This window comes from Phalangium opilio, unplaced genomic scaffold (genome assembly GCF_054372755.1).
Source record: "Phalangium opilio isolate 3A_F unplaced genomic scaffold, DU_Popi_V2 ptg000070l_1, whole genome shotgun sequence".
NCBI classification, from domain to species: Eukaryota; Metazoa; Arthropoda; class Arachnida; order Opiliones; family Phalangiidae; genus Phalangium; species Phalangium opilio.
The window spans coordinates 14,967,447-14,991,198 of record NW_028324182.1 but is presented as its reverse complement, the minus strand read 5'-3'; the positions used below and the strand labels follow the sequence as shown (position 1 = coordinate 14,991,198).

At 36.1% G+C, this 23,752-nt stretch overlaps 1 protein-coding gene across 2 annotated transcripts; it reads right to left on the bottom strand.

The window, feature by feature from the left end:
• Window positions 1-672: 672 nt before the first annotated feature.
• Window positions 673-21,859, bottom strand: sn (fascin domain-containing protein singed). Of its 2 annotated transcripts, none has more exons than XM_089843497.1 (7): window positions 21,699-21,859; window positions 18,195-18,455; window positions 17,852-18,120; window positions 17,405-17,741; window positions 3,215-3,371; window positions 1,919-2,217; window positions 673-1,425 (listed from the first exon to the last, which is right to left on the bottom strand). In XM_089843497.1, exons 2-7 carry the CDS (start codon window positions 18,436-18,438, stop codon window positions 1,220-1,222), a joined length of 1,512 nt encoding a protein of 503 aa, XP_089699623.1. In that variant the 5' UTR covers window positions 18,439-18,455; window positions 21,699-21,859; the 3' UTR covers window positions 673-1,219. The 2 variants fall into 2 exon arrangements, with proteins under 2 accessions (XP_089699623.1, XP_089699622.1); XM_089843496.1 differs by lacking the exon at window positions 21,699-21,859 and adding an exon at window positions 18,934-19,061.
• Window positions 21,860-23,752: the final 1,893 nt, after the last annotated feature.

Sequence of the window (23,752 nt, the reverse complement as noted above, 5' to 3'; positions counted from 1 at the left end):
AAAAGTTTTCGGTTCACGAGACTCGCCTATTATAAATTACACCTATATTAATTAATATTACGTTCAATTTTTATTTATAAGAAATTTTTAGGCTAGTTTTACCCTATTTACGTATGAAACACGATTTAATAATCGCCTTATTAAGAAAAAGCTGTGAAATAACTTAAAGTTCATTCATTTACAAATTGTTATTATAAAATGTTATTGAGCCAAATACGGAACTATACGAAGCTAATTTTGTTTCCTGTGTAAAACTGTAAAACACTATAATTAATACTAAATATGTTCATTTGGCAGTGCCTTAATTGTTTTCGTCTATTTTTGTTCGAGTAAGAGTTAAAAAGGGCTCCTTCGGACCCTTAGACACATGGCCCCGCGGATTTCCATCCCCTCTTCATAGACGATCTTCCTCAACACTTTGCCCGACCGATTTCCGACCCCTAAGTAGTTCCCTCCTTGTTAATATCCCCCTTCTTTCACTCCCTCCCTCTGGTTAGGTAGGGGGGCTCGGAAATCCGCGGGGCCATGATCTGTCTAAGGGTCCGAAGGAGCCCTTTAACTAAACATCGCTGAAAAAGTTTGATAGTTATAGGTACAAAATTTTATTCAAATTTTGCGTGTATTTTTTTTTTAAAGGTTTAATCCACAATAATAAGTATTTAATACAACACATTTATAAAGAAAATGGGAAATACTTTATTGTCATTTTAATCTTTATAATAATTAATAAAACAAAATGGCGCCGGCACCCTTTAAATTTCAAATCGCGAGGTTCGAGATTGCAATAAGAGCGCGTAAGAGATTCGGTTATTTTTTTTATATAGTTGCAAATGGCACGCAAAGTTCTTTAATATATCTCATAGTTGTTAATTACTATATAAAATTGTAAATGCTCATTGGAATTAGACTTAACGTATTATGCATACTAAAAGTATAATAGTTGTTTTGTCGTTCAAATACTAAAAGAAAAAGCGATATTAAAACTAATATCGAGTAAAAGAAGAATAAGACATGATGGCAAAAGGTAAGGGAAACATTAATTCACAATCGTTCGATTTCATTTCCATGCAGTTGCTTTTGTATTTCTTAAATTTTTTGGTAGAACTCTTAAAGACGGAAGAGATTTTGGTAAAGAGGATGGTTCATATTTCTTTGTATTCGTTATAGTTTTAAATAAAAGGTATAATGGATATATAAAAAGAAAAAATGTGGTTTCTCTCTAATATTCCCATTGCGTAGCGCTGCTAGCAGCGGCGCTGTTGACTTTGAAGACTCCATTTTTCTCGGCAACAACGTAGTTTCCGTGTTGCGTTTTGATGCACAATTTCGAAGGTTCTCGTAGTTCAATCATGAAACCCTGCCTCGTATCGGAATCAACGGAGATCGTGCCATCTTCGCAGACGTTCCAATACTTGTTATTTGTTCCTACACGCGATCATACAATGATACCCAACCGGAATTATACTCCAGAAAGTTAACAAAAGGACCAGACAACAGTCTGTCTGTCGAAACCCAGACACTGAGCTACTTATTATATAAGTCACTAAAAAACGCGCGTCTAGGGTGGTGTGTGTCTTGACCCTGGGTTTATCTAATGTTTATGAACTATTTTTTAAAGGAAGCTCAATAAGGTTCCTCTCAATACTACGTAAGCCAACGTCATACTCTTCTACCTCTTAGCTCAGTGTCATCCCCCCTCCCACAGGGCGCGTACAGTCTCCCCCTTACAGAGCGCTCCCAGAGGGAGGGATACACAGTCTACACCCCTCTCAACCGCCACTAGTCTATATATACCCCGACCAAGGTACCATTGTGTTCAAATCTGATAGTCCACAAAAGCACGCTTTAAGTGTCTAGCTGTACAAATTCCTACTATTTTTGGGTTGAAAACTTTAAACACACGGGTTGAAATATTTACCTTTGAAAAAGCAGACACCCTTATCGTCTCTTTCAACTTGAATTGTCTCATAGGCGGCTTTGTTGCACTCGAGCTTGGGCGAAGAAGTGCTCTTGTACCCGACGAAACCTTGTTCGCACTTGAGAACCAATGTTGGTCGATTGATCAAGTAAAAGTAAAACTTTTCCATATCCTCCATGCGATCGCTGTTGGCGAAAAGATGCCCGCTCTTCTTAGCCGCGACGTACTTGCCATTGTTGGCGATGAAAGCCACACTACCATCGGATTGCCACACCAAATCGAACAAACTATTGGACGTCCTATCAATTACAAGAAACCACAAAACAGCAACGTTAATACTCTAAAATCAAAGGACATATAAATAATATAAGATACTAGAATACTTCAAGTACCAACATTACTAATAGAGATATTTCAGAACCCCAATTCAAAAGTCAAAAACCTCCAGCATCGGTTGCCACTGTAGTCAAACCTTAAGACACAATTCTGTCCCACATATAGACTCTCAAGTACTACTGACTAATTCCCATGTGTCACAAACTATCATTCCATTTGGACTTGAAACGACGGCATTTCCATAAATTAGGGACCCCCTACAGTGGCCTACCTAACTTTAAACGGAGGTAACGGTGAACACCGACACTGAATCAATAATTGAACCATTTTTACCGTTGGTCTATACCTTCCCCGTAGGAACCTAGGTTGTGTTATATTATTTCCTCTCGCATAGCTTTAGGCAATAAAGAACGCGGCAAATGGAAGCGGAGCATCTATTTGAAAAATATAGTCCACCCTAACCCGCTAGTAAGAATTTTCATTTAGGAGTAGGTAGTACAACATACAGGCCCAGGTTTTGACTATGGGATTCAGAAAGAGAGGGTGAGGCGATTCCCGTATCTCCCCGTTGCACCATGGATGAGAGAAGGGAACAATGGGATCGATATTAGGCTTAGCTTTCTACCTCTCTCTCTCTCCTCATCTCTACTTCTGAGTAGTAACGGGGTTGCTATGGCAACCATTTTGATCCAGAGGAACGATTTTCGGAGAAGAGGACGTCAACCTCTTCCATTCTGAAAATCCCCCATCAGGTTCAAGGTCACGAGTTCAGACAGTCTGCAATAATCATGGGACTTTGGGGCTTAAAAAAAGGCTGGGACGCGTGTACCCAAACACTTATGTTTAGGGACCCTTCTTGAAAGTGAATTGATTACGAGGTTTGACGTGCGCATGTCATTCATTGTGCGAGTGAATTTTACAAAACGCTATCCATAAAATAAAACAGAGTAAAATGCTTACCCTTTATCGGCGTTAGCTTGGATTCCAGCACTGCTTTCTAGTGTCCAGTATTTGTCCTGCATGGTACGAATGTGCCAACGTTTCGTGGTCTTGTCCCATTCCAATTGAAATGTCTCGTGGTCGGAGATTTCATCTTGATTGGCAGTTACGTCTACTCCTATTAAGATAAATAATAAAATGTTGGGTTAGACTTAACTTAAGTCAAACTTTGAAACGTTAGAACTCTGTCAATTTAAATGAAAGGAGTTCAAATGTCTTAAGCGTATGACTTGATTATAAATTAATTAAAGCTAGAGTAATTAAAGATTAAAGAAAAAAAGCTTCATTTTAAAGTAACTTCTGGTTCTGGAGTGTGAAGACTCGATTAAATCTCTCAACACAAAAACTTTTGAAGCTAATTTCGACGACTCAAAAATCAAAATACGAATAATTTTAAAATTCCTAAAACTTTATGCTAATTTATCATCGCATATTTTCAAAGTACTAATCTTCTGGTTATTCTGTGAAGCGTAAAACTTTAACGGTTTAGAAAATTCCGGTTCGCGTGATTGATTAGCCCACCTATAAAAGGTAGGATACGGCACATGTAATCCAAATACCCATCTATCTATAAAAGGAAAACAATAGAGTTCTTTCAATCCACTACATAAACAAAACGGTTAAGCTTATACCTAAGCGTTGAATTGAAAGAAACAAAAGAAAATCGCGTGAGAGAGTTTTATTCCTAATTTGGAATCCTTTTTGGCGAAGGGGCAAGTAAGTAACTTATAAACGATTAACCTATTTTTTCGCCAGTCTTTGAAGTTTAATAGATGAAAGGATTTAGCTCAGCGAAAAACGTTTCTATTTAAAAGAACACAGACAACAAAAATGGAGCTATATGAATAGACATACATCGACTTAAAGATTTGCTTCAACGCCAATCACGGTCAAGGATGCCACGATTCAAAATTTATCGAGTTTGAAATCGAAAGAAATCAAGTTTGATTAAAACTACCCCCCCTCCTTCTCCCCTCCCCTTTGGCGTGAAAATATTTTGATTTTCTGTTGTTTAAAATTATACAAACTTCCTTCCTTAGCATAACCAATTTTTAATCGAGGGGCTCTTCAAAGTCTCTGCATGTACATCGATAACGGAGTACACTTAATCATTAGGGAAAGAAAAACCAACTCGTGTACTAAGTGACTGGCCCCTCGTTTTACATAAATAAGTACAAACATACATAAAAGGAAATATTTCTAGAAAAAAAAATAATACGTCATGTGAAGCCGAGTGAGTGAAATATAGTTTGTAAATAAACACACATACATGTAAGGTAATCTAGGTTAGTGAATTATATGTATAGGGGTATATTTACAATTTAATCTGAAAAACAACAATAATGAAAACAAAGACAGGGCATAGATTTATATTAAAAAATTATTAAAAGTTGTTTCACGAAAAATTCATTTCGTATAGAGATTGCGAAAATATTATAGTACCCCTATAATGTACATGTTGCCTTATAATTTCAAAGAAAATATATAAATCATTTCTTTGAACTCTTAGTTCTAAGAAACTTTAAAATATACTATAATAATATATAAAAAACTTAACCGTGAAAACAGACGTTCACGAATTAGATTAACATCTGATTGAATAATATTACAATCTCAAAAGATGAGAAGGGAAAAATATGGAAAATAAATACGATGAATAAACTTCATTTTAAGATGAATAATGAGTCATATTTAGTGCCTTAAAGAATACTTTGTTTAAAATGGATTCAATCTTTATAACTATAAATATTCCAGTAAGAATTTAAATTAACTCCAGTTGATAATGTGTCTAAAGACGACTAGATTAGAATCGACTCTTAGAAAGAGTAAAATTCATGATAGAAAAACATGATTTCCAATGCTAAACTATACTTAATCTAAAGATGAATTTCAATATAGCATATCTAGAATTCTAGATCCTGGCTGATTAACATTTCTACAGACTTTTTTATTTTTAAGTTTGAGGTCATCAACTTCTCACGACCTTTTCTATTTGAAAGAAAAATGGATTAAAATCTGTTTCATCCAAAGTTCCTTGCTCACACACTTTTTTATTTTAACACATTATTTTCTTTGCACGACTGATATTTCAAAGGAAATAAATAAGGACTTCGGGAGGAGGAGGGGTTAAGAAGAAAAATTGAATTCGAATCCTTACACATAAGAGAGTGAAATAAAATCGCATTTCTTTGGGATGAAAATTGAGCGGAAAAAGAGAGTGGAAGGGGATGAAGAAGTTGAACTTGAAGTTGATGGAATCGGTTACTGCTCTTAGGGTTCAATGGAAATGGTTCATATTTCAGGTCAAAGAATCACGGTGAATGGTCCCTTCCCCTCTCGAGTGATATATTAAAATCGTTGAGCTTAATATTTTAACTGGCAAATATATACGTTGTTAAAATTGGTTAACGGCAGTTCATACGTTGTACAATATAAGAATCATCGCAAAATTTACACTAACTGCCATGGCATAAATATAATTTAAACTAAAACATCTTTTAATCTTCCCCATTAATTTCTGAGAAAATTTAATAATTACATCTTATCTTTAAATGTTAAATTAATTCTAGGGCAATTACCAATTAAAGTAAATCGAGGCTGGAAAACCGCAGCAATTACTCAAAACGTTATTAATTACGCCGTACAGACGCGACCTTGAAACCTACTTCATTTCAGTCAGACCACTTACAAAAAGATTAAAATTACGCTTCCAATTAATTTTCCCAAGTAAACACGAATGAGGAGCCAATCATTTTAAAGATAGGCGCCGTCGAGCTTAACGGCTTACAATAACAATAGGGATATGGATGGAAGAATTAACCCTAGATTAATTTACATTGAAAATAATCCGTCCACGCTTTTAATCTTCGAAACTTACACTGAAGATCAAAATCCAGGGATGAAAGAACGCATCCCGGAGGCCCCATAACGTATAACCAAGAAGTGATATCTAGTTTATTAGGGAAAAGGTTTAAGATGCCTTAGTATTCGCGCGCCATAGTCCCCGTCCCCCTTTCAAAATACAAGGGGGGACGTAAAAGGAGGCCGGGCTATTTCGCTGCCTCTCCTCAGTCGGAAAATACGTAATTTTCGAACTCATTCGCGTCGCGCTGACGTGAGTTTTCAAGAACCAATAAGATGCTGGTTGTAATTTAGAGACGACGGGGATTAACTCTGGACCTACGTTTGGACTGGAGATAAAGCTAGATTATAAATGTGGCGAATTTATACCTTCTCCCTAATATACTAGATATCACTTCTTGATGTACACGCATAGTTTTACAGCACGAGACACGTAGGAAGATGAAGCTCATCATGTTCAATGGAGCGTTTAGTATATTCATAATAATCGCTTTCATCTTATCTTAAACTAAAGATTTTTAAACTTTAAGGGTCATATTTATTTCAGCAACTTAAAATTATTATTATTTTAAAACTATCGCATTCTAAATAGGGATTAACTTTCAATTCAGTACCTGTTAGAATAAGAATAATTCTAAATTTGAACCTGATTAAATTCAGGGAAAAAATAAAATTCTCGTATGAAAATGAGCGTGAAAACCTCCGCCTCTAAAGTAACCATATCAATTTCCTAAACCGTCTGAATCATCTTTACCATTGTTTCCCGAATCAAGATTAGAGCTATACGGTCAGTAAACTCGTCATCAGTCTCAAGGCTAGCCAGCCCCCTGGTTTAACCCTTTATTGCATATTTTTACCATAATTTAAGAGCGCATAATCAACAGGGAAATTATTATATAGGCGACACGTGGAATACTTGATCATTACCTCATGTATCAGCTATAGTATGAAAGTTTCTAATGAAATGGGCTTGGAACCTAAGTAACCCAGCGACTGTAAGGCGACGTATCGTCATTCTAAGCGTCACCTGTATAAATTAATGACATAACTAACCCATTAGGCACCAGGTGAAAATATTTCCAGTAGCCTTGGTTTGATAGAAACCAGGTGGTTAGCAATAGGGTGAGGTCAGATATGACATCACCGTTATAAAACATTAGGCACTTTAGACCCTAGTCTCTCTCTCTTTCCACCTTTACTATAAAATACCTAAAATATCTACCTAATTAGTATTCATCTCACGTTTTCATTAATCGATTTGAAAGAAAAGTGTGTTAGGAATTTTTCAATCCCTAACGTTTATCCGGTCGCCAAAGATGCATTGAGGAAATAATAATAAATAATAAAAAATTAAATATTTCTTATTATCGGAATGTCAAATGATCCATTACGCGTGTGTCGTTATTTTTAATTAAAGAAAAAATACAGTAGCCCACTCTATGCATAGATAAACATGCCCTAAAATTAATATATCGCTTTAAATAATCAAAATCAGGAAATATATGCGGATTAAGATTTTTAAAAGTCAGTTATGTGTATAATATATGTTCTAATTAATTAAAATATAGGGTATATTTGACGGTCTAATGATAACAACAACGTCATTTGTAGGCCAAAATGTCTATTTTCATTTTAAGTAGCTTAAGTTCAGGTATCTTTAAGAGAAGTTGGAATAAATGTACTTTAACATTAGTAGTTTGAAAACTACTTAACGTTAAACAAATTAGTTTGATTGCCATTTAGTTTAAAAAAAGTTCAAGCAGCGCGTGGTTATCAAGAGAGAGGGAGAGGAAGATTAGGGGCGGAAATAGAAAAGCTGGGATACGGAAGAGGAGTGAGTGAATTCCTTTCCGTTCGACAATATATTGGTACCAGACCAGAATTGAGATTTAGAGTAATGACAGCTCCCAACTTGGCCTGTATTAAACACCAATAGGGAAATAACACTGAGTGTCAGTAGATCTGGGACTCTGGAAGAGGATGACGTGGGTGACTCACGTTTTCCAAAAGGAGGTATAACTAAGGGTCGGCCCTAGGAGAGAGAGAGAGGCCGGAAAAGACAACTCGCCCTATAAAATAGCCATGCTTTAAAAAGAAGGGGCCCCAAAAAGGCAAGGGGAAGTTTCTTAATCGACGCCGGGTATTTCGCGGGCGTACGTCGACCGTGAAAACATTTCCTAGCCCATGCAGATTATGGGTTATAACTCTAGCTATAACATACATTCAACCACGTTTTGGTGCAACAAGATACGTACGGCAACACGCACGCCTTAAAATTCCATTGGGATGAAAAAAAATTAGACCTACCCTACGCCCTTTTAATAGGTTTAAAATAGCTCGCTTTGTAACAAGGAGTACATAGATTTCAGATATACTTGGAGTCATTAACTTGCCTTAACGAACCTTTCTGCTTGAACTAAAGGGGAGGAGATGCGGAATACGTCACCCCTGACGTCACACCTAATGTATTTGAAGCATATTGACATTGACGTAGCTATCGACTTATCCTCGCCCAACCCGAAGTTATCTTTGCATTGTGTCAACGAGTAAACCTAGGGTTGAAATACCTAGTTTTCACTAAAGGTTTTTGCCGTTTCTAACGCCAACGTGAACGTGAACGTCTAGCGAACGTTTTAAAATTAGCACCCCCAATTAACAGTTAATTATTGACGCAACCAGAATATTAATTGTTTCTATCAGCGGCTCAACCAATCACACCAGATAACAAACAATAAACTAAACAATTCAAAAACTGTTAAACGTCAACCTTCATTTTTAAATTTATCCTCTCTCTCTCTAAAAAAAAAAAAAATAAAAACAACTCCTTTCAAACAATTAACAGGATTCCAATTTTGAGTCCCCTAATAACTAGGTGTAAGGCGGCAGAAGCGATCCCTAAATTAGATACGCTGTCAAAATAAATATGGGGCAACAAACACACACGGCGAGGATACAGTAAGCTAGCAATTAAATTAGAATAGAAAAAAATCGAGGACACACAGAGACACATTCAGGCAATTTTAACGGAAATGAGCTGCGAGCTCAAGATGTCATCGGCAGGCAGGATAACTGAAAAGCCAAAGCGTGTCCTGATAAAAAAGGTTACACCCATCCCTCCCTGGCAAACTCAAGGTTGATGAAGGAAGGAAAAATAGGAAATTGTTTTGTTGTCCTTTTTTTTTTAGTAGCAACACTAACTCGGACTCGAATGTTACTATTTAACGCCCTAAGACCATGGGAGAGAGAACTATTCACGCACCGGAAGTCAGGCGTCACGTGACCTTAGATGGAATTGGTTCTTTAATGGGGGATAATCTTCTATAATGTGGTGCTAATTCAAGCATGGATCTTATACAGTGTATAGATAGTCTTCAAACACTTAAGTGGAGTCCCAGAGCAGTGTTTTCTGCTAGCTAGTTTATCGAGTACTGATTTAAACTGAACCGCTATAGTCTTTCACAGTGCAATCTCTCGACACGTAAGGGGATCGTTAGCTTTCTAGTATATCAAGGTCAACCTAAATTTAATAATTAAAAAAAAAAAAAAAATCAACGTTTCCTGGCGCTGTTGAATCGAAAACGTCTATAGGCGACATCACGTCGGTGCATAACTTTTCCAAATTAACCTTTCTTTTAATTCGCGAGTAAAGAGATACGTTAAAGCTCTCGGGATCTAGAATAGAAATAGGGACTAATTTACGACCGGATACGAGAGTGGAAGGGAGGAGATTTAAAAAAAAAAATATCTCACTATATTAATGTTATGTATGCAATGAGGGATCAAAAATGATGTTTGCTTAATTCGATAGGGCATCGTTTCATTATGTAAACATTTTTTTTTTAAAATAAATTAAATATATTACATCTTTTTAGAACGTAGACTTTAACTTGGGATATATGGGGCAGCACAATGTTTCCTATAAGTTGTATGCATTCCTATAATGTATCATTAAAATTATGTACAGCTGTTTTCTAGGCCTAGCAGTTAATGCTATTTAAAAATTGCGTGTTTAAGTCATTTACGCCGATGTTACGCCTTATTAAACGCCTAAATAACGTTCGTTAGCTGTATACCATTGAAAAATACGTAGCCACGTGATCGCATCACATGCAATGCTACATACACGAAAATTTATATATATATATATACATAGATATGTACAATTCGTAACATTAACGTTTCGCCTGGATGATTTTTCACAATTTTTTTTTTTTTACCTTCAAAAGTTGAAATTTCTTTTCCAAATTATTAGCCATACCTTTGTTTTACGAAAAATTAAGGTTTTTTTTAGAATGAAGATAAGGGGGGTCTGTGTACAATAGACCAAAAATTAACGGGCTCTTGTCCGAAGGGAAAATATTTAAGAATTAAAAAGATTAAAGAATGATAGATAAGTAGACCTAGACAGTCTTTTTGGAAAATGATTGTAATTAGCGCTAGAACGTTCTTTTAAAAACTAAAGAAAGTCCTTAGGCGTAAAGATAAAACGGAAATTAATATTTAAAGGTATATACTGCTAGATGCAAGGCGGAAAAACATGTACGAATCATGACATGTTTGAAAACATTAATTTTAGCATAAAAATAAAAAAGATCTAAATTGATAATAACAGAATCCGGTTCGATTTGTTTATAGTGGCACGGAAATGTCTAAATACTCTAAAATATAGCGTTTATTATAAATACACGTTTGCCCTTATGTCAATTTCAACCTTAATATATTAAAATTTAAAGAAAGAAAACTTGTTTTAACGCTAGAATAGTGACTCATTCTCTAAATGAAAATATTGGAAGTTTGTGTTAGAAAAAATAAAAATGAATAAATAAAAATTTTGAAATCATTTATCATAACAAAAATAATTCTTTAAATTTAGTTCAATATAAGGTTTCAAATTTGTTTTTCCAATATTTTCAAAATCGATAATCCTGTTGACACGATTATTTTTCATAGAGAAATGGAATCAATCAATACCACTACAATAAAAGTAAATCAAATCTAATTTTTAGTCTGTTTATGAAAGAACTTAGAAAATCCCATAACCACGCCACGAAAACGCAATTTGACCGTATTCTTAAGTACTGTACTCTGTACAACAAGATATATAAAGGATTACGATTATAGCTATACTTTGTTACTTTGATAAGCTGGTGGTGAGTGAATACAGTGTTACCAAGTTGAATAATCACATTATATAATCAAAAACAGTACAAAAATAGCCCCTATATATACATATAAAGAGAGAGAAGCCAATGAACCTCTCCATCCAAGAGGATTCTGGGTAAGTAATTACGATACCGAACACTAGTTCATATTATACTCAATCCCAACTGAGCGAGTAAGCCAAACACATTTGATAAACGAAAATTACAGCGAACTAGATAGAGCATATTAAAGAAAAGTTAATACCACGAAATTCAGTGAAAATTTATATAAGAAAAACCCATGACTTTCCAGGAGAAACCAAGGCGAAGGAAGAAGTTAATAGACACCATAAACCGTTTTCACGTTACCAAAGCGATTTATACACAACTTATATAAGAACACCCCTGTGTATACAATTACAATATATACGGCTATTTTGGACGCTTGCACGGAGTTTTCCGAAAAAATATATAACTATGAACGCGATAACCTTTTTTTAGTGCAAGCTTTTCCGTGTTTTCCAGTCACGTATATATTTCCTAGTAAACGGAGGCAGGCGTTGGCGGTCATTTTTTCTTTTTTTTATATATTTTTAAAGTCCGGTAATATAATATATTTTTCATCCTAAGATTTTTCCCTTATCTAAAGGTGGAAAAGGTGTTATTCGAACTAGTTTTAAATTGCATTCCATACGCCTTTAATTCTCAGTAAACTTTAGGGTTGAAAAAAAGTAAAAGAAAGAAAAGCCCCGTTATGTTATTTTGTTGTTGGTGCATGGTGTTTTGGACCGACTTTGCTAATGCTATAACGTGTTGTGAAAGAATAATATGTATAATGGTGATTTATATTATTACCATGCAGGGTCGGATGGATGAATTTCGTGGTTTTAGTATTAAAAACACGCCCATTTTTTGACCTCATCATACGTCATAAATTACCTAAGGCAAAACATCCATCAGAGATTACGTATAGATCTTAGTCTTACACGTCTGAATATGCGTTAATTAAATCTTCTTTAACCCCTTTTGAAATTTTCCAAAAATATACAGTAATTAATCTAAATCACGTGGTATCAATTGATAAAAAGCGCGCGGGAAATTTCAATATTCAAAAACAAAGGCTTACTGTTTGAAAAAATCTAGAGAGAGAGGTTTATGACCTGAGAAAGTTGTTATAACAATTTAAACTAATTTTCATCCTGGTTAGGCCTAAGTTAATTCGTCTTTAAAATTAGGGCAAATACCAAATCGCGTGGAGAATTTCATAAAAGAGTTATATCTACTAAAAACCACGTGATCAGCAACAAAAATGAACATTTCAAAAGAATAAGTGGGGAGAGGAGAGAGAGATTGTTTGAAATGATAAAATATTGACAAAGCTGAATTACAGTTTCTACATAGTACATTCTCAACTATTAGAAAGTCAGTATGCTCTTTCTTTCTTTCTTTTCATTGTTCATTCGTTATGGTGTGAACGGATTCAAAATCCGCCGAGACAATTGCTTAATCTAGGTCTCTAGTTTATTATTATAATAATGTTCCTTAAATCCTGGAAATAATTCTAAACTTTCCTTCTGAAAAATTGTGATAAAATTACTAAGCCTATTAACATTTGTTTTTGCTGTTAAAAACTTTCTAATCTTTATACGATATTTATTTTTTCGTAATTTCTTGAAATTCTGGTTAGGGGCACGAGCCGGGAAATATTTCGTCAAGATTTCTGAAATTCTTTTATAGACAGACAGCGCGTGCGCATTAAAGTTGGCTCGAGAATCATCTCTCGGATCATTCAGGTTTGAAACTGAATCATAATTACTGAATCGAACTGAATTCCACAAACTGCCAAATAGCCCTTGAACCCTCAGGGTATTCATTCAAATACTTTCAAAAACAGGTATGCCGCTATGTATAATCCTGGTTCATCCCAAAAACAATCAAAATCTAACCTCCTTCACGCAAATTCACCGTAAATGGGTTTAGGCGAGACAACATTATTGTCTAACACCATAAGTTTATAAGATATGTTCCATCCATAAGTATTACTACCTATACTTCGTAATTCTAGAGACTCAGAGCTAGTTCGAGTACGACAAGTGAGAATTGAAGTCCCTCACTCGGTGGTTAATTTTGCAGTCCATCTAAGTCCTATTTAGTCTGTACTAAGCCATTGACAGCGCCTTACCAGGCGTCTTCGCTCTACCTCGAATCTATGACCTAGCTCTTCCACTTCATGACAAGCTCCAGTTTGTAACCAGTGACAAACTTATGGAACGTTATCTTATAAACTTACGCTAACACTTGATGAAAACCGTCTAGACAATAAGACATCAAAATAACAACAAAATTTGGCAATCGAACTTGAAATACTATAAAAAAACTAAGTCCGGGTTAGTCCACAAAATTCCTACAAAATCTGGAAGAGAATCAGCATCAGCTGTGAGAAATAATCCCAGATTTCTTGTCGGGGTCCGAGAAAAATAAATAATCGAAAAGGGATTCGAGGGAAAAGAAAGACACGGAGGCAAACGACCTCACACCACTCGCTCACTGCGGCACAGACGTATCGATTTTTGGGAGCAAAAAGGAGAAGAAGAAAAACACGTCAGAGGGTTTTCTACAACGAAATTCTCTGAGTCGAGAAAGGCGAGGAGGAAACCTCGTCACCGACGACGACGACTTTCACTGTCAAGGCTACAACTATATTGGAAAATACTATCCTAGCAAAAATGCTGTCGTAAGCGAATCAATTTGGGCTCCCTTAGCGCTGCAGTGAGCGACTATATACGCAAAATCAGCGCCTTAAACCTTGGTATCACTATTAATTTCCCTGTATAGAAGAAGCTAATAAAGAATGCGATAAAGAAGACTCAGACGTGACATTTTCTTGAGAATTAAATAATCTTTTCGATTAAATACTACCGTGCTAATTATTTCCTTAATTATTTTTACTATAGGTTGTTGAAAACCTTAAAACTGGGTTCTATTTAAAGATTAAAAGATTACAATTCAGGAAAGAAATACCCATAATTAACTGAAGTTTCTTAGCATATTCAGCTTCCCATTAAATTCCTCTTCGATAAGATCACGCCGATAATTGAACTTGTCAATTTTTCACGAAATCCAAATTAGAACTTTATGACGAAGCGATTACGTATCTTTCAGTTCCCAGTATCAGTTCCCAGTATATTTCCCCACGAAAAAGAAAAAAACCCGAAATAACTTCGAATATTTTGAAAAGACGTAAAAAACTAGTTCGTAATCAGTCAAATCAAACGAAAAAAGGCATATACCCTCAAACCATAACCCCTAAAAACTTAAAAACTCTCAGAAAAAAACCTCCTAAGAAATAAGAAAAAAAATCTTTTAACCAAAAGCGAGTAGTAAAATTAGTCTAAGATTAATGAATTTTCCTTCTAATTACCCTAAGGGGAAGTAGGTATAGATAATCGGGGAGTTTCTAATTAAAAATGGGAGGTAGTACACGTCGTAAAATTAATTATTAAACCCTATACTACAGAGCAAACACCTCATACACAACATTACTGAACGAGTTCATGACCTCAAGGAGGTCCATACATTTAAAGTATTTGAACTTTGAAGTTTTTACTTCGCTTCAGAACTTACAACTTCTAGCCTACTTAAAATTGCATAAAATGTTAAGTGTATGAAAAGTGTAAATAATTTTACCCTTGATCTACTATTCCATAGACTATTTTCCATGTACGCTATACAGGGTGTTTGTGAAAGGTCCATCAATAATGAAAGGGCGTATTTATTGGGCCATTTTGAGTCGAAAATGTTCTATGACATTTTTCCGTCCGGGCCACTGTTTTCAAGTTATGATTGGAGTAATTTACGGATGACCCCTTAAATTTAATTTAGAAATTGAAAGACAGCGCTAATTTAATGAAGGGGTCATCCCTAAAATATTCAAATCATAACTCGAAAACCGTGGCTCGGACGGCTAAATGTCATAGAACATTTTCGACTCAAAATGGCCCAATAAATACGCCCTTTCATTATTGATGGACTTTTCACAAACACCCTGTATGAACAGATAAAGTGCTACAGTCGACTTCTAACCCGACGACTTCAAGATTGAATTCCATCCGGGAATGGCGAATCTAAAGCTTTTTCTTTCATTGGAGCGGTTCAGCGATCGCAATATATATACCCGGGTTAGTTTGATACACGACGGCCTTCGTTCATTTACCCCTTTCGTTTTTTTTTTATATACATATAAATGAAAGTAGGGGTTACGCTTGGACGGAAATACGGCGTGTCCAGGGTTGTCTCTTTCACAATAATATTAAAAAAAAAACCCTTAATGCAATAGTCAGGAAGGGATGTATCAAAAAACAGTTAAAAACACCCAAAAATTTCATTAGCAATAAAGATGAAGCTCTGGACTTTCACTAAGAGAGGCTTTGTAATGCTTACATTAAACCTGCATGTTGACTGCTAGAAATTACGCTATATAACCCATAAAATATTTTACAAGTTGCCTGCCTAAGTTCCCCATGAAAAGAATCGAACTGCCCCATAGGCCCAAGTACTTTTATTCGAGGGGGCATTCACTACTTGAGAGTGCTAAAATAATTCCGAGTAACCCGTAATCTCAAGAGTGATAAGTCGTTTTTAAGAGAATTAAGATTGAATGTCGCGGTATCATTGACAGTATTGCATACAGTCCTTGCATACACAAAATTTATCCTTAGAAAAAAAAATTCTTTACCAAAAGCTTTGTTCGAAAGGACAAAAAAGACCCGACACGCTTTAGTGAACAATATCTTATTATCAATGTCTTAAGAACAAAAAAAAAGAAACCAGAATAAATAATATAACAGATGGAGAGAGAGAGCTAAGAAGAATAGGTTTTTCGTAAAGATATACCATCCGCGATAAAAAATACATAATGAAAAAGAAAAAAATCTTTTCGCGAAAAGGTAAAAACACCTTTCCCGTTATAGACTCCCCAAGTTCAGTGTCCTCAAATATGTTTTTCTGCTTCTCATACCAGACAAGGTAGAGATTGTTATGTAAGCAAAAAAAATCACATATATAAATTCACGGCCTCCTACGAAAGGAATTATGGATGGTACGGTATGATATGGTATGGTATTAGTCTACGCCCATTCAAACACCAACCAAAACGGAAGAGATATTTCTCACATATCTTTCAGTCAAACGCCGGGTCAATCTTGGGAGATTTTTTTTTTTTTTTGGACAGTAATATCTTAGAGAAGAGAGGTGAGATGGGTGTAGTAACGTAGGTGGGCCATGTGCGGCAAGGGAAGTCTAAGAGTTCTAGAGGGATTGTTAAGTAAGCGCCATTTAAAAATTGAGACTATTCCTCATGAAGTAGCTTCTGTTTTTAAGACACAGGGTGCATTGTCGACATTTTTGTACCCTACGACCCAGAGGATGCTGGGAATATTTCGTTGCCGGCGTGGGGAATACAAGGGCTATATTATAGGCATTAATATAACTACTCCATATCACTACTCTCCTCCATGATAATATCTAACGCATCATAGAAAATAGTACAAAGGAATTGAAGATAAGGTCTTCGAATTTCGAATAAGTGTTGACTTCCGGTTGTTTGTGACGAACCTTCCATTCCACAGTACTATTTTCTAAGGGGGCGACTGAGACGGATTTTACGTAAACATTTCAGGCGATGAAAAACAGATTTGTAGGATTTGCGTCGGGGGAAAGACGCGTATATAAGGGACCATGGTAGTAGACCACGCCCGATGGCCTATTTATGAGTTAGACCGTTTTTTAGGCCTCCTGAGGGATCGAAGACATCTTTGCAGGGGATCAAGATATATCCAAATAAAGTATCTATATCAAGAGGCGATAGACTACGAGCTAGACGGGGCCAGACCCTGGCTATACACTAAAGTGATCCGATGACGCGACATAAGTTACAAGTTAGCTTATATATAGGCTTACAAGTATTAATAAGCAGTGCAGTGACGTTATGTTCATCAAATTTCATAGTGACACATCACGAATCTAATCAATCATCTCTAGCCTTACACGTTTCACACATTTAAAACGCACAATGACCCTTCATTGTTTTATAGCTAAGCCTAATTTTAACACGAGATAGAATTGTATAAAAAAGTTTGGTAGGACTTACCCTGTTTGACGGAGACGTATTTGCCGTTGAAGGCGACGAAAGCGGCTTGGGGTACCGAATCTTCCAATGAGAAGAGTTCGTCTTTGGTGACGGATTGGGAACGTGTACGAAGAACGGCTTTGCTACCAATAGGGGCCAAGTATCGGCTGTGCTTGTCGCGGAGGGCCAAGTATCCAGAATGGAATTCCAAGGTAAACAGACAGTCCGATTCCCTTTTGTCTACCAGTTTACCATCGCCGTGCAAGTACTTGTTGTTTCCGGTGTGAATGGCGTATTTACCATCGTGGAATTCAAGGGTAAAGAGAGTGTCTTCGCCCCAGGGTGTATTGGCGTCAACCTGAAGTTTAGAATAAACCGGAAACGATTTTAAGACCTAAGTATTCGTAAGCCTTGGACCTCCAGCCATACCTGAAACAACTAAATAAAAAGGAGAAATAAAACTCTTACCTGGATTTCATCTTGTTCCGAACTAAGTCTGGCGTATCTCCTACGACCAACAGATCTGATGTTAACTTGGGGTCTGGCTGCTAAATGTACCGTCCACAGCTCGGAAGATGACGGTGCCTTGGCCGAGCAACTTAACTTATCATTGCTAGCACCTAAATAGTACCCTCTTGCCGCGTTCTTAAAACCCCATCGGCCAGTGCTATCCTCAGAAACCACGATATAAAACTTGCAAGTGGCATCCTTCTCATCGGCCTCGCAAGTAACGTTACCTTAAAATAGTCATAAACGGAGCCCAAAAATGTTAAAACAACTGAAGGAAACGTTGACTGGTCATCTGAATTACCGAAGGAATCAACAGCCAAGTATTTATCCAAGTGGCTCTTTAGGCAAACGGCTTCATCTTCGCCAAAGGGTTCGAGTGCCCACATTTGTTTTTTCTTAAGCGCGGTACCATTAGCGTTGACCTTAAACCCGAAGGTCTCGGCGGTCAAGTACTTAAACTGGGCATTGAGGAGTCCAACGCTCCATTGCAGACCTTCTTCACCCACGCTACCATTAGTACCACCGTTCATCATGGCCACACTCATCTCGAATGGACTACCCTCTATTAGACAATAAGAAAAAGGCCCGAATTATATACATAGTTCCCGACTCCTACTACGTAACTATGATTGTAGCACTCCAAAAATAGAAACGAACACCCAATTTAAAACCCATCAAGATTTAAGAGGGTGATAACGGGACTACGTTAGCCGCTTCCCTGACTTTAGATAACAAAATTGGAATCACAATTCCTTAACGTTATTTTTGGAAAGTTCATGTGTTTAGTTTTAAACTTTTAAGTATTTTTGAACATTATTGATTATCAAAATATTGTCCGTTTAAACCTAACATTTAATATCATTTTAATTAGTAACATTAAATGACTATGCGAACATTAAAGTTAAAACTACGACGCCGTCACGTTACTACAAATCCCAAATTTTACAAAATAAAAACAACTCAATACTTTCAACTGAAATTCACAAGCTAAACTTCGTATAAATTTGATTAGAACAAGTACAAAGCGACCAAAGACATACCCAAAAACATCCTATAATTCATCGAAGACAAAACTGGAGGCATGATAGTTGATAGATAACAAACTTCCACAAAAACAATAATCACAAAACACAACAACTGACGAATTGATACTTGAGAGATAGAGATAAAGTATCAAATTTTACTGCGATGACTAAACTTTAACTAAATACGCTCCGATATTCCAATAAATTTATATTTGAAACTTGAGAAAAGAGCCTAAAATAACTCGAAATAATAAAACTTGGAACTATCTTGGTTGGGTACCAGCCCAACTATGACAAGTTCTCGAATATCGCCCGAGAGTTTTATACCCAGTTTATAATTTCAAATTGTGGCTTTCCTACTAAAAATTCTCCCGTTAAATTCAAAACCGCACGTAACTTTAGGATGAAACTAGAGTTAGAGGGGGGAAAGAGGGGGGGGGTGACCAATGATGCGTATTTAAATTAGGGGAGGGGTTCCAAAAGCACGCGAGAAATTAAAGCGCGAAAAACTAAACAACCCCAAAACTTTTCTAGAGCTACCAACTAAAACCTCATCCTAAAGAAGCAAACAAATCATCTCCGAGTCTCGAGCGCGAAACCGAAATTGGCTAAATAAGAAACCACACGATAGGGGAAGAAGCAGTAGTAGTCTACTGTCTTTCAATCTAGGTCTTGGGTACTCACTCTTTAACAATAATAACGAGGATAACCATCCTCTAAAAATACGATGGGGAGGAGGAAAGAATTTTGAGACGTACTTTAATAATTTCAGTTGTATCTCCTCCACCCTTGAAAAAAAAATTACACCCCCCCTCCCCCTGGTCCATCCCTGGCCTTCAGTTTGTTAAGAAGAAAAAAAACGTCAAAAAAATTCTTCTTTAACGTGCCCTGGTTTTTAAAGCGGGAATACAAGATGACACACCAGATTTTTGGAAGGGAGGGGGATTAAGATAGAGCACTTATGAAGTAATTTAAACCTCACGTGAAAATTCTCTTTACTAAAAGAATAATTAGGTACTACTGAGAGGGGAGGAGCTACCGGGACGTGACGTGAATATTGGTAGTCGAAATTGTGTGGCCTGAGCTGAAGCCTGAATTCTGGTAAGAGATAGGAGGGTGTGACGTCACCAGAAAGTTCATGGTAGCAGGGAGGAGAGACCCTGGTGGTAGCAGGCTATTGGAACAAGACGTGTACGTATCAAAGTTGGGTTGTGTATTAGTGTATTACATATTACAGGGAGAATTGAACGTCTTCATAGTATCTTTGATGAGAAGGATACTGCGAGAGAGGATGGATGGATGGGGAAGCATGGGCAGGGAAAAGGAGCTTCGTAAATGACCCCCATGCTAAAGGATGCGTAACAAAAATAGACTTTTCTTATGGATGTTCAAATATCATCAATTCAATCGGAGTTTACAGTTAGTAACAACCATAGATTTTGGGTTAATTCAACGAGATTTAAAATACAAGATATTCAGTTTGGCTACGTGTGGAATTCTCCCGTCTGAACTTGAACTACATAAAATAACGTACCGGTATGTTAAATCGCTCAAAGTGCGAAAGGGATATGCAAATTTGGGTTTTCTTTAAATTATACAGGGTGTATCACTTGCGTCTTCACAGTTATTTTTGACAGATGTCAATATATTATCACACTGTACAGAGAGTTCAAGTACAACCTGACGTTTTACCACCAAATGGAGTTGAAATGGTTCAAACACTATCTAAAAGCGAAATAAAAACCCTAAAAACCAATAACGGAATTCAATTGCTTCAAAAAGCAGATATAAATACTACTAGAAAATTTCAATGGGGTAGAAAAATATCCCTTACATCGTATAAAAAGAAATGTTTTCCAATTTATGATTCAAATAAATCACTATTGAATGGATGTCTTTGATGTTCAGAGGGGGTTTCTTTCTTACAAATTGGTTATTTATGGTCGTAAGCATACTACTGCAGGATGGGAAGGCCATGTCACGAATAGATTCGAGACATACAAAAGATCAAATCGAGTTTAACTTGTCTTCTTGAATTTTTAATTTATTTTGATTAATAACGGGTTTGACCTTTTTTGTGTTATTAACGGGGTCGACTTCCTTCTCTAAAAAGGGGCAGGTATAACGGGGCTATTGTTTTAGATAAACGATTAGGCCTAAACTTGACGTCGTTGCCATTATCAGCCCCTATGGACTAATTAGGCTTAACTCCAACAAAAAGAAAAACCTTTTTGGTTTTGGCCTAATTAGGCCTAATAAGCGTAAAGGGGATACTTAATACCTCTAATAACTTTACTAACACGTAACTGTCTAAAATGACAATCAATTAATTTATGGAATTAGGCTTAGCAAAACGAAATTATCACTCAATGAGTTTGCGTATTATATACTGTCATATTTACGATAAATATCGACCTAAATAAATTACTTTGCTCATGAATATTTCCTCAAAAACATACAAATTACTTCCTCTAATTAGATGAAAGCTTTTGAATTCAATTCACCATGAAAATATACAATATTCTCACGATTTTATTAAGAAATTTCCGTCCTAGAGACATATTTTCAACCCTAAAACAATAAAAATCAACGCGAAAGCGCGGCGGCTTTCAAAAATGACAGTAGGCTTTGATGTTAGGCCTAAGGAAGCCTCGCCGTCATGTCTACGGGTTCTCCCCGCGCCATAGCTACATATCACCGTTCAATAATTTTCAAAGGCAGTTCACTTACGCGGTAGATTTTTCATCAAGGAAATAATATTTTAAAAATTTACAACTTACCGGTTCAATCGACCGATTTATAGGAGAAATCCGACGGATATTTCGGTTTACTTGTCAAACCAATGATTCCCGCGAAAACACGCAAAACGGCACGGGAGAAAGTGAAGCGAAAACCCAGCGGTCACCACGGAAACGCGTCTACTGGCGCAAAATGATCTCCCGCCGGAACGCCAGACAGGAAAAACTGCCACGTGATCTCTCTTCAACCAATCGCTGGGCAGCGGGGTGAATCAAAGCTAGAGAGGTCCCTTTAAAATTTAAACCGCGATGGAGAAAAAAAAAGAGGCAGAAAAAATAGTTCAATAATTCTTTAATATTGAAATATTTCACAGATAAATTCAAACATAATGAATAAATTTAGACCTAAAATTTTGAAAATATATCGAAGGTAGTAATGTGGCTTCCTGCATTTAGCCAAGGCCTAAAAATATGAAAACGCAAGTTTATTTAAATGTTTTATTAAACTTAAAGTACGTCCATTTTATTTTCTTGTGGGAATATTGTTTTCGCACGAAAACAAACAGTGCCAACATCCTTCTTGGTATGAATTTCAGGTCGTTTTTCTATGGTCCAAAGACGACAAATAACGCCAAAAAAAAGGTTCATTCGACCAGACATTGAACTCTATTGAAACAATAGCTAAAGTAACATACTCGAGTGGATATAAGCCAAAAATATATTTTTTATGACGAATTTTAGTGTAAAGAGGATTGAAGGGGAGGGGGATGGGGAAGGAAATACAGCTAGACATTCAGCCGGAAACTTCGATATCCGCCTCTTTTCCCTCAGTTCATGGAAAAGCTAATATTTTATTTTTTTAACGAGATAACAATAAGAAATATCTGTACGATAGTGGTGTTTAACATGCAGAGGTTTTTATATTTTTCGTGCTGGCGTTTAGTTCCCCCATAATATAAGGATAAATACGAGAACCCTATATTGTATTTTTGCTAAATAATATAGGCCTAAAAGTTTTAAACCAACTTAAGCCTAAAAGTTTTAAACCAACTTAAGCCTAAAAGTTTTAAACCAACTTAAGCCTACTTTTGAATAATTTAAGCCTAAAACAAAAGTAGACATAACCCTACGAAAACTCCATACCGTATCCGAGCTAAGCCTATTTTTGAATCATTTAAGCTATCAATCTCCTTGAGTTTAAACTATTTTAGCCCTAAAAGGACTACACATTGCTAAGCCTACTTTTCAAATAGGCATCATTTAAGCCTAAAAAGTGTACACAACAACCCTGTTTAAGACTTACGACTATAACGGCAATTAACGTATCTATTTTTAGGCCTAAAAAGTAGGCTTAACCTAGTTACATTAAGTTTTAAGAAAGAAAAAAAGATAACGTTTAGAAATTTGGAAGTTTGTACGGGAACTATTCCTAATTAAAGGTACATTTCTATGGCGTGTTGTCCTAAAAAATTATATTTAAAAGACGGGGAGACCTTGAAAACAAAAGATCCGTGGAGTTAGGGAAAAATATTCTTGGATATTTCTTCGTAGGAGTTGTCAGAAAACTAGTAGACCGGTGCAACTAAAAACCGTCCGATTCGCTTTATTGGTAAAAAAGTTGGTAATAACGATGAGAATCGTCGCGTAACGATTTACTTTTCACAGTCATTTGGGATGAAAAAGAAATCTTCTATCTAGGGCCTGCTGCCTTGCCTTCCCTAATTCTATTTCTTTTAAAATGTGACGACTTTTTTATTTTGGCCAAAACTAATAAAACCGTGAAAAATCCTCCTTCGCATTACTAATAATAATAGTGGTTAAGGAATAATCACGGTCCCTTTCAAACTCAACTCTACCCTACTTTAGATAGAAAGTTTTTTCTCTCTCTTGAAAACGTTAAACCCAAGAAAGAAATTAAACTTATAACTGGGACTGCGGGTTCAAGAAACTATGGATATTGTTGTTTGGAAAATATGATATTGGTTAGTATTTCAAGTTTCAACTAAAAACCTTTTTTCAGATATTTCTCGTGTCTGTAATCTTTCCTTCAGACGCCAAATTGTTTTTAACAGATGAAGTACTACTACACTTTGGAC

Coding starts and splice junctions, on each gene's coding strand:
- sn (XM_089843496.1), bottom strand. CDS start 18,976: ATGCCTCCAGTTTTGTCTTCGATGAATTATAGGATGTTTTTGG. Junction 18,456..18,933: donor GAATTATAGGATGTTTTTGG/GTATGTCTTTGG, acceptor ATTGTCTAATAG/AGGGTAGTCCATTCGAGATG. Junction 1,426..1,918: donor GGGTGTCTGCTTTTTCAAAG/GTAAATATTTCA, acceptor GATCGCGTGTAG/GAACAAATAACAAGTATTGG.